The 12,284-nt window shown below is 29.7% G+C and overlaps 2 protein-coding genes across 3 annotated transcripts in view; both read right to left on the bottom strand.

Annotated features, from left to right (window-relative positions):
• LOC142324738 (uncharacterized) overlaps positions 1 to 4,146 on the bottom strand; it is a 39,864-nt gene extending 35,718 nt beyond the window's left edge. Inside the window, exon 1 of the mRNA XM_075365672.1 lies at positions 3,754 to 4,146. The gene's annotated coding sequence lies outside the window, so the exon portion shown is untranslated. The remainder of the gene's footprint in view (positions 1 to 3,753) is intronic.
• LOC142324736 (uncharacterized) overlaps positions 4,039 to 12,284 on the bottom strand; it is a 42,334-nt gene continuing 34,088 nt past the window's right edge. For both annotated transcript variants that reach the window (XM_075365668.1, XM_075365669.1), the window contains exons 8-9: positions 6,560 to 6,694; positions 4,039 to 4,172 (exon numbers count right to left, since the gene is read on the bottom strand). In XM_075365668.1, the coding sequence (XP_075221783.1) occupies positions 4,147 to 4,172; positions 6,560 to 6,694 (161 nt within the window). In that variant the 3' untranslated portion in view covers positions 4,039 to 4,146. The remainder of the gene's footprint in view (positions 4,173 to 6,559; positions 6,695 to 12,284) is intronic.

Here is a 12,284-nt window from a genome sequence, read left to right as displayed (position 1 = left end):
ATAATCCACTTATGATTGTCATATTTAATTTTATAGAATTCCAAATTATTATAACCCTCTTTTAAATGGACAGAATGTCCGAGGGGTATTGATGGATATGTATTCACATTGTGAAGGACAACTTTGAGGATTCTTTTGGATGAATCTACAATCTCCAATTGGTATTCATACACAATGTTAAATTTAATCAAAAGTCCACATATATAAGTGCAGAAGACTAATTCTCCTTCTTCTGAAAAAATATGGAAGAAAATCCTTTTCTCCATTTCCTCCATACCTTAACCAGGAAAATCAGCTGCTAGCAAGTTCTTCTCTTGCCTCGAACTAAGTAATTCTGAATTTTCTTTGGACTCAAAGTTTGGATTTAAGTCTCAAACCAAATCGATTAGTTCAGACTGTGAATAATGCTTTGGTACACAGCTATCTCCAGGTTCATACTCCTTGATGTTATCTTCATTTAAATCACTTGTGGAATCATCTGTTTCAGGTACATTTTCTGGTGGAATTGGCAGCAACACATCTGGACCATGAGGAATCGGGTGTAAAGCGGATGGCATATTTGGATAGATGATTCTTTTTTATTTTTCAAACTGAAACTGTGAACACTAGTTGAACAAAAGTAACAATCATTGGTGTGATTTCATGGCTCTCACCACACCATAAAAATATGAATGCTTCTTGTTCACTTATTTTCACTTTGAAATACAAGAGGTACACTTGTTGAATGAAAATTGTTATATTTCTTTTTTGCCTTTCCACCATTAATTCACCACAATGTAAGAAAAAGAAAATCTGCAGAATTTTTACAGCCTCTTGAAAGCCATTTTGAGAACAGAAAGTTTGCTTTTTGGCCTGAAAATATATATTCCACCAATAAAAAATGCATTTGATCACAGAAGACAGAAAAAACTGGATTTAAGCTTGCTGATGGTTGAAACAGCACTGATAGTAGTTGCAGGTGCATGAGTGGCACGGATAACTGCCAATAAACATCTTATATCTTGTTAAGTCTTGTCACAACCTGTCAGCCAAGCTGTCAGACTCCATGCATTTACTGACCAATGAGAGCCAACTCTCCCACTGCCTCATCATCTTCAACCCAACCTCTGCCCTCCTACTACTCAAATGTTCAGCTATAAGAATGCATAGTATAAGCAAAAAAAGTGAATATATTATATATTAATTTATTACACAAAAATAATTTTATGTCTATTTTATAGTATCACATAATCACAATTTTTCAACTTTACAAATTTTTAAATTTGTGATTTGCAAAAAATCCTGATGTGATGGAAAAAATGAATGTTATTTTCAGATTCAGTACTAAAAAATACTTAGGAATCAATTAACACAAGTTAAAAAAACATTCCACAACCCGAATTTTACAGGCTTGTGTAATTGTTGAAAAATATCTTTTGTAAAGCAGGTATAGTTTCATGCATGATTTTGAAATTGCTAATGGCTACTAATAACAGTCATTTAAGAAAACAAGCAAATATATGATACTAGTCAAGAAACATAAGAAACCACAAAAAAATTAACAAAAAATACTAATATATCTGTTTTGATAATGGGATTATTAAATATAATTGACTGAGCAAAGCAAGAATCTACTTTAACTTGGCATTTCATGCCAATTGACCAAGTTAATTGAAATGCTCCTGGTTTGTGTGCTATGTTACAGTTATGAACTAACATGTTTTCCAGTTTTTCAAGGGAAAATCTCCATTGCCAAGCCCCCAATAGTTGTATTTCCAGTCTGCTCTTGAAATTTACAAATCATTTCCAGTTCATCTTCAACAGCTACATATTGCATATTTACTATCTACATTTTACTCTATCTTTAAGCTTAAAGTCTGTCTCTATGATCATTCTACTATGGTGAGTATCATCCCTATCTCAGTATTAAGTATTTACTTAACCTTAAGTTTGTGTTTTGTTTCAAAACAAAAAAATATATATTCCACTTGCATTTTTTTTTCTTTAATGTAACCAAAAATATTGGGATATAATGAAAATACAGTTTATTTGAAAAGTTGCTGGGTACTTGAATTATGGAAGTGTAATGATGAACTTTCTTAATTATAACTTTTTATTTTTATTCCATTGTTCTACAGGAAACAGATATTACAATAACCAGAATAGTATATAAAAGGTGTTAAACATTTCAATTTGTTTTCAAACACTTTAACCAGCTGATGCACTGGAATTCTCATATATATGCTGTTATTGCAGTTTTTCATTCATCAATCATCTGTGATTTGTTGTGATACACTGTGTGTCGAGGATACCTATGCAATTTTGGTCTAATAAAACGTTTAAACCATTGACCATAATTTAGTCTTTTGGCATGATCTGTAGGTTTCAGTTCTTGAACACAAATTACTTTGTAGGGGAAAAATTTCAGCTCTTATATGTGGTAGCAAGTCAATATCTTGCTGCTGTGCTAACTTACACACTGACTTTTATGGACTTTCAGTCACAGCATCTGAAATATAAAGCAGCTTCTGTTCATTTTGTTTAGGGGGTCTTCAATAAAGTCTGTTGCCTAAACTTTCTTGATAAAGAGTTTGAACTGCACTGCGATGAGGAACAGGAGTTTTTCAAAACTTTTCAGAAAACTTGTGCTAAATCTAAATCTCAGTATACTGGTCACCTTCACTAAAGGACATGTTCAGCAATAAAAATGTATTCCTTTACCGAAAAAACCATTATGTTTCTCACAACTATTGATGCCTATAAACGAAATGAAGCACATTCAATCACAACTCAACAACTGACATCTTGGTTTATTACTGAACATGCCTGACGAACCCGTAGGACAACCTACCTAATGCCAAAAGAAATGAATACACCACATAATTCTAAAGCATACTGCACAGCTATTTTCTGAATGCAGTATACTTCTTCCACAGTCTTCAGTAAGTGATGTCCAATATTCCCGGAAACATTGGTTATGATCGTGTTAATATAGCAAGACAAATTTTTCACGGGATAATCTTCTACAATCAATTGTAACTGACAATTCTATTTTGTACTTTTAATTCTCACTTTAATTCAAATTGTAGAGCTCAATTTGTTACATTCTTTTCAAATGGAGTCTACTGTTCACAAAACTACCAGAGTATGTTTCAGAGGATTTTGGTTACAAACTTTCTATTTTCTACATCAAAAGTGTGGCGTGAAGTTTTGACCCTAAGTTTTAACACATTTATAAAGGTTATTCCACAAAAATATAAGTAAAAAGTAGATAATATTTATATGTACCTGTAGAAAAATTTTACCTATTTCAAATTAAAATACAGTAACTTTAGTGTTGTCGTGTTTTTCTTCAATGATAAATACTATCATTCAAATCCTACTATAAGTGGAAGTGAATCTTATTATAGTCTGGAAGTCTTTAGGGTAACTGTAGGTATGCAAATTTTATATCGTTAAGACCAAATTTTATATAGTTAAGAAAAATGCATCCCACATCATTAAGAAAGATATTAAGGTTTTATATTATAACTAAGGATGCATTACTAAAAGTCATTAATAACTGCATTAAAGATCATTAAAGATGCAAAAATTAATTGTAATTGATGGGTGGCAGACACAATAAAACTTGATAACATTTAAACTATAGTAACATAGGGCTTTTAAAAGCAGTAGAAAAGAGGTGCAATGAAGATTTTTTCTCTTATTAATAATATACTTCTTATTCCATCAAAAGATTTTATATTAAAGAAGGTTTAAGAAAATAATTATCACCTGCGAAAATTATCCCAATAATTGTTAGCACGATTTCCAGGTGGTACTTGATTGTTAAGTGTGCCAGTGGGGGAAGGTACAAATGATCCAATAGGACTAGAATGCTGAAAAGGCTGGAATTCAAGGTTTAAATTGTTACTGTACAGTGGATAAAAATAATGAGGTGGGGGTGGAGGGGGAGGAGGAGGAGGAGGAGGAGGAGGAGGAGGAAGCAATGAAATCAAAGCAGGCTGTGTTGCTGTTGGTGGTGATGTACTAATCAATCGGTTTCTGTGTTGAGAAGTATATCGACCAAGCTTTGAGTGAGAATTATTATGATGATCTCCTGCTGCAGCTGTGTCATTGTTATCTATTGAATTTGCTCCACCTCCAGAATGACGTGACTGAGTCTGACTATGCTACTGCTGCTGCTGCTGCAACTAATCAAAGAGACCAAATATATATATATGTATAAAAAACACAGAAAATTACAGTAGTTTAATAAAAAGAAGGTTCATGGACTTTTTATCATCTTATAAAATAACTTTTTGTTCAAATTATTTTTTTATAATGTTGTATACAGACTGAAGCCTGCATGAAATTCATTTTTTTAAATTTTTTTTGGTTACTGGAAACAATACAGTTTTTATTTACTGGTCTAAAAGACTGAACCTGTGTTTTTTGTTAAATTTTGAATAACCATAACATCACATGATCACATAATAATTAAGAAGAAGCGACTTAAAACTGTTCCAACTCATTTTGAATATTTTGCATATTTACACACTAGGTCAGAAGTTTTTGCCATGTAAAAGGTGGGGTCTATTTCCACTACACATATTGGGTTACATGAGCCATACTAGATCTCACTGTGTGTTACATATTAATTATAATAATATAATATACATTTGAAATGTACACTAGTCAATTTAATTATATAAATTGTGTTAATTTTAACGCATTAAATTTTAAGTACAATTTAAGTCTTCTATAGACTTAAATTTGATACTTCCTTTATTTACAAACATATGTAAAATGTGTAGTGCTTTCATACTAAATTATCTCATTTACTGAATGCATTGTCACATACCTTCAATTTCTTCTACCATTGTAAAAGTTATTAGAACCACAGATCACCTTTCTCTGTGTAGTTAACTACTTTAAAGGGTTAAAAGGATTCATTCAAAAATTGATTTTGTTAGTTACTTTTAACTATAAACATTTTTAACTAAATGAGTTATTAGATGTACCGAAATGAAATGGTATTTAATAACATACTTCCATCATGCTTGTAGAATAATGTATGTTATAAAAAAGAAGAGTGAATTTTTCATAAACTTTCAAATGCGTAAATATTTTCTTAAAGAATAATAAAAATTCTTAAAAAGTAGTTTCAAATAAAATTATTTGTTTCCAATATAGTAAGAAAATTAACAATACATATTTTACTAAGCATGGGAAAATAATACCAAAAAAAAAACAAACTTTGTGTCACTTCTTCTGAAGCAAACTAACCCTTCTAATAGTTTGAAAATACAAATGTATTATAAAAATATGTTTATGAAATTACAGTTAATTTTTCTATTGATGACAATCGCATAGGAAAAAACATAACAATGATTTGCAAAAAATTATATTTAGGTAAGGTTGACAACAGCTTAATGAAAATAATTCTACCAGACCAAGGGAAATCCATAAAGGTATGGCTCTAAATTTGCCTCTTACATTACAATAACCACTCACTTCAAAGTTGTTAAATATTGGTCATTAGAATGCATGAAAAGTATGTACATCCGTAAAGATAATGTTACTCTTATGACAAGGCTGTTCAAGGGGTAGAGTTACAAAATCAATAAAAAACTGGAATATAGGCTCCTTGGATTAAATAACAGATGTATTGAATTAGTGGAAATAATAATAAATGCAGTCAGTATGGAGTAAATACTGTCCGATTCATGAATTACTGGTTGTCTGATATACTGACTGTCATAAGAATATTATTAGAAAGAATCATCAAACAGGGTAAATAATTTTAAATATGCTCCGAAATGTGAATTATACTCAGATTCCATGATTCTCTCTGACCAAGACTTGTTACTTTCAGGAAAATGCTAGGGAAGTTGATTTCATTATCTGAATATCTAATGAACACAAAAACATTTTTAGGACTCAAAGCATCCTTTTACTAATAATAACTAAGAGCTTTAACACCCATTTTTCAACAGTTGGAAACACTGTTTGTTTTTTATGTTCACCATCAGAGTAACTCACACTAGATGGTTCAAAACCCATGCAAACAATAAATAAATAAATAAATCAACAAACAAGAATAAATTCAAATAAATAAAGAATAAAATTTTGTAACTGAAAACCTGAACACACAGGCAAAAAAATATTACTTTTTACATATAAGTTTGTCACAATTACTGTAGGTTTTCTTCAAACAAACTGAGGTTATTTCTAAATGACTCTGGGCCCAGAAATTCCTTAACAACCTAAATTCATCCAAGTAAGATAATTGGTTAAAGATGAAGTAAAGGATATATGTTTTATATTTTTTCTTATCTTATGAAATAGGTTTTTAATATTAATTTGTCAAGATAAATTTTATCACTGTTCAAAAGTATGTGAACTGGCAACTATGTTTGAATTTGTCTTCAAATAAAACATCCAAAAATTCCTTTATGGCCAACAGAATTACTATTGTTTATCCATATTTAAAGCTAGATAGTTACAATCCAATCAGTGAATAATCTTTTTACTGCTAATAAAGAATTTTTAAGTCTCTTTAAATAAATGCATGTGTTAATGAATATGTCAAACTTACAGCATGGAGTCTCTCTGAGAGATGTCAGTTCACACTGTTGATTCCATATCAACTGAAAGCATTGGTTTAATGATCCAAACATTAGCTGATGTTGCTGAGTACCTAGGAAATTATTTAAACCGGTTGCTGGATTACCTGAAATACAAAAAAAATGTTACTAAAATTTTAAAGAAATAAATACTGAAACTGCCAGAAACACACATACATGAAAATTTACAATGAACCCAAGAAGCTAATATGCAATGATATCCAAAGATTACCTTGAAACTGAACAATCAAGCAATATTTCATTTCTAACAATTTCTTTTTGTAAGTGAATTAAAGAGTTATTTCTAGTTTTCAGTGTATGGATAACGTTATTAAAAGTGTTCATTGTTAAGTTTTGGAGGCAGGGTGGAACTGAAGGTCATTAAAATTAGAAGATTGTATTTGAAATGCATGTAAATGCATAAAATTGTATGATTTTCATTTAAGTTGCCCAAAAAAATTCAAGTGGGAAGTGTTTTTACTAGATTATAATACATACTAATAATTATATTGTATCTAATTTTCCATCATTCTGGTGTTAATATAAGCTATATTTTCAATGCAAAAATTGACTATTAAAAAATAAAATTAATTATTTTTTAAAAAAGAAAAAATATACTGCATATGATCATGCAGCTTAGATACACAATTGTATTGTACAAACACATACCAGGAAAAAAGAGAATCAGAATAAAATCTTACATATCAAGCTAAAAGTTGTTTGTTTCTATGCTTCTCGCATCATGTGAGAACCAATTGACCAATTACTTTCAAATTTGCAGGATATATTCATGTTATCCAACGGAAGGTTTTAAGTCATAACCCCCTTGGGGGTAAAGTTGTCAATTACAGATATTCATTACAGAAGAAAAGGATTAATAATTAAAAATTAAATTAATTTCTATCAACATGGCAACAGAAATAAGTTCTGAAGTTTTCCTCGTCAAAGGTCAGTGTACTTTAGTTACTACTATTCTGTCTTTTGTAATTTAGTTTCTTTTTCAAGTTTCTATAAAGCTTGAATACTTTAACTTTTATTTATCAGGATTATTTTTACAACCATGAGAGTAATGAACACTGAGGAGGGTCCTAGTTAGATGATCAGGTGAGCAAAGTGATCCCCAACCGGCCAGTAAATACTAAATTAAATGAAAACTATAAATAAAAGTTATTATTAAAGATTTTCTTGGCATCTGCAGTGTTTTAATGGCTTTCAAAAAGACTGAACCCACTGTACATTGAAAAATTTGAAATGATCTATCCACCTAACAATATTGACACTTTTCAACAGAATGCTACGTTTCTTTAGAATATATATATATATATATATTATATACGTACAATTACCTACCTTTTATATTTACCTACCTATTATATACATAAAAGTGATAATCACAGTGTTCAACGTCTATAATATACAGGTCAACATTTGTTGCTAGTGGACTATAAATATCTTTTGTTAGAGTATGAGTTAAAACCAATTCAAAAACTAAATAAATCAGAAGTTCTGCAAACAGCACTCTTGTTTGTTCACTTTGTACTGAATTCAAACTGATCTATATAACAATTTTAAATTAATAAGGTGAAAATTAATAAAATAAGAAAAATAATTTTTTATCATAATTGATTATGGAAATTGTGGTCAAGTGCCAAAAATAATCTTACTGCAACAATATCATAAGCATTGTTTTCAGAGGTTCTACATACAAATCTGCAGTATTTAAATACAATTTTTTTCAAATAATTTTTCTGTTTTGTACACTATTAATTCTGATATTCAAACTCTGCTAAGAAATCTATGGTTAAATAATTCATATTTTTCTTGTAAATTCTTAACTGATTGGTATTTTCGTGCATCATACAAAACATAAATAAAGATAACCCTTCAATTTTTCTTAAATCAATTGAAACATTAATTTATTAACAAAATATATTTCAGACATTATATAGTAACTAACAATAAATAATTATTTATTTATTTTTTTAAAATATTTTTTTTACTTTTTCTATTTATGGAATATTGGTTCTGCAAAGTAAAAAACATGCTGGAAAGAGGGAGAATAATGCATTAAGAAAATTGCAAAAATTTGGTTAGATTTAAAAAAAATAAAGTGGAAAAAAGATTTGGCTGTAAGGAAGAAACAGAAAGAATTTATGGCAGAAAAAGATAACCTAGGATTTCAAAACTAACAAATGCACACTTAACACAAATTATGCATATACTGAACTACCCACATTTCATTGAGACTGTGCTTAAACCAAATTATATTAAAATATATTAAAAAAAAAAAAAAATAATCAGACTTGTAATGTAATCAGTTGATGCCATATTTATTTTCCTATTACAGATTTAAATGTTTTAAGAAAAAAACGTATCCAATATGAAAACATAAATAAAACAACCCATTCAATTAGATAATCAATTATATTTAACTCTAAATAATTTTTAAAAACATGAAAAAACTCTAGTCTACATGGGAAATATCAATCTCTATAATAAAATTAAAAGAAAAAAAAATGTACATAAAAACAATAGATAAAAACCACTAAGTGTACTGCAATAAAAAATGGATCTGAATGTTACATTGTAACAACAAAAGCATTCATAATAACTTGCTCTACATCTACAGAATCGATTGAAAAAAGTATCAAAGATCATAGATGTGCAGTAATAATAAATAGTAGTAAGGTTTCATCCTGGTCATAGATCTGCAGATATATCACAAAATGTCTTGTTAAAAGTGAGAGGGGAATTAGATACATAAATAATAAAAAGTCAATAGGCTGGGATGAAGTAAAACAATAATAACAGTCTGTAAAAAATTAAGTAGCTGTAGCTGTAACTAATCCAATAATTATGGATAATCATAAATCATTATTTGAAGAAGGCTATTTTCCTGTTACATAAAAATATGCTAAAGCCAGAAGTTATTTAAATAGGGGTCTAGGGAGGGCATGAAAACTACTGATCCATATCAATACTAAAATAATTTAAAGATTAGTCATAATTAACTTCAAAAATACTTAGAAAAACATAAAATCATTCTTGAAAATTAGTAACATTTTATGTGCTTAATAAGCAATGTTTCTGAATGTAAATTCATAATTTCAAAAATCTTTTGAAAATATCTTTTCTCTAAAATTCCTTCTTACCTAAAAGATCAGCATTCATTATTTTGGTTAAATATAATTCTATCATACATTAAATCTCAATAAAAAATACCTAGTGGATGATAAAACAGAGAGGATGTAATTAAAAACTGGGACAGCTGGTAGCTATTAAAAAAGATGACTACAAAAAATGTTTATGAGAGTGGAAGAACCACAGAGTTAAGTATGTGCTGCCACAAGAGGACTACTTTGAAGGAGACTAAATTGGAAGTCACTAGGTGAGCTATTTTTTTCATGGCCTATTGTCACATACTTTTTAAGCAGTCTTTGTACATGACCTATCAATTGACATGCTTGCCTCTTTCAAAAGACTCTTGTCACGTCTCTCATGTTGAATTCTTAATATGATATCACATTTCAACTCCTTTTCCTTCCTTATCAAGTAGCTATTACTTTCTTGTCTGCCTTTCTTATTGTCCATGTTTCCCTACCATAAAGTTATACTCCACACAAAGATCTTTAAGATCTAAAATCTTTCTAATTCTCAGATCAATGTTACACACTAGCATACTCTTTTCTGTAAAAGTTCCTCTTATGTTTGCCTGCCACTTTTGATCTTTACTTACTTCATATATCCTTTATAGTTTTACTCACTAAATAACTTAATTTTGTAACTTACAGTATAGTATGTTCATCATCAAAATATTTAACTCCTCTTTATCCTTACTTAGTTGAGTGTTATTTCTTTCAAACTCCTAGTAAAAAAAACCATCAATTCAGAACTTCATCTGACTCGTATGTGTTTTTTATCAAAAGAATAATGCCATCTTACCATTTTTTCCTTAGATAGCTTAAATCTGTCTTTCAGTATTGATTCTACTTACATCTACTGAAAAGTGATAGGGACAGGTAAAATGCCTGACTCATGCCTTTTTCAATGAGAACTCACCTTCATCTTCTACTTTTACAACCATTACTGGAATTTAGTACTGACTGTATACAAGTCTTTATTTCAGCCTAACATTTCTTAAAATGTTAAACATTTTGTTACATTATAGATTATCAAATCACAAGTCCTACAAATGTCATGTAGATATAAATAACTTTATTCTTCTTAAACCTGCAATAATGATGGATAGAATGGCAACTCTTGTACCCATGTTATTTTTGAACTGAACTGGCTATCATTTAACCACTCAATATTACATGAAAATAAGTAAGTATCGTAAGTATATTCCATATATAAGATTTTAAACAGATAGTGCAGTATTTTTACACTTACTTAGGTAACAATTATATTTTTTTTTAAAACCAAGATTCATCTCCAGCCTCATAAACCCTATATACTATTCTATAATAAAACGTCATTCTGGACCTGTCAAAACTGCAAATAACATTAATAAACCAGTCACTTCATGTCGGTATACCCCTACATCCTACATCCCTAACAATTTGTTTTACATATTCCAAACATTGCCTACATGCACAATTTTTTCCTTCTTCCTGGACCTCCAATATCAAAGCGACTATTCCAGGGTGCCTTAGGATGTGGACAATAAGTCTGTCTCTTCTTTTAACTATATTTTTCCAAATGCTTCTTTCTCTTTAATTTTCCGCAGTACCTTTTCATTTGTCACTTTATCCACCTATCTTATTTTTACCATTCTCCTATAGCACCACATTTCAAAAGCTTCTAATCTTTTCTTCTCAGGTACTGCAATCGTCCAAGTTTCACTTCTATATAAAGCGACACTCCAAATATATACTTTCAAAAATCTTTTCCTGACATTTAAATTAATTTTTGATGTAAACAAATTATATTTCTGACTGAAAGCTAGTTTCGCCTGTGCTATTCAGCATTTTATATCGCTCCTGCTTTGTCCATCTTTAGTAATTCTACTTCCCAAGTAACAAAATTCTTCTACCTCCATAATCTTTTCTCTTCCTATTTTCAAATTCAGTGGTCCATTTTCATTATTTCTAATACATTTCATTACTTTCATTTTGTTCTTGTTTATTTTCATGTGGTAGTTCTTGTGTAGGACTTCATCCATGCCGTTCATTGTTTCTTCTAAATCTTTTTTACTCTCGGTTAGAATTACTGTCATCAGCAAATCGTAGCATCTTTAACTTTTCACCTTGCACTATTACTCCAGATCTATATTGTTCTTTAACATCATAAGTACTTTCTAAGCACTTATGAAAACAATGGAAAGGTGAAGCTGTATGGTCTAAGGGAATATTTTTTCTATTTCTTTTTTTTTTTGTAATTTATGATGGCTCCTCTTGGGACCAGAGACCAGAGAAATAAAAGAGGAACTAACTTTCAGAGTTTTGAACAAAGTAGAAAAGTGCAAACAATCTTTATAAAAATCATAAAGAAAAAGAAACACATAGTTGAGACCTAAAGATACAGCAAAGTATCAAATAAATTATATAAAGGTAAGCAAAGATTTTTGAACTAAATTGCCAACTGTAATATAAACCAGAAGCAGACTCTAACCACTGATTCTAACCACAAGTAAGCAATGATTGCCTTTCAAAGTGTAGACTGAAGTTTACAAAATTAAAGGAAAGATGAGATCAG

This window comes from Lycorma delicatula, chromosome 5 (assembly GCF_047948215.1).
Source record: "Lycorma delicatula isolate Av1 chromosome 5, ASM4794821v1, whole genome shotgun sequence".
NCBI classification, from domain to species: Eukaryota; Metazoa; Arthropoda; class Insecta; order Hemiptera; family Fulgoridae; genus Lycorma; species Lycorma delicatula.
The sequence above is the reverse complement of the archived record's forward strand: the minus strand, read 5'-3'. Positions and strand labels throughout refer to the sequence as shown.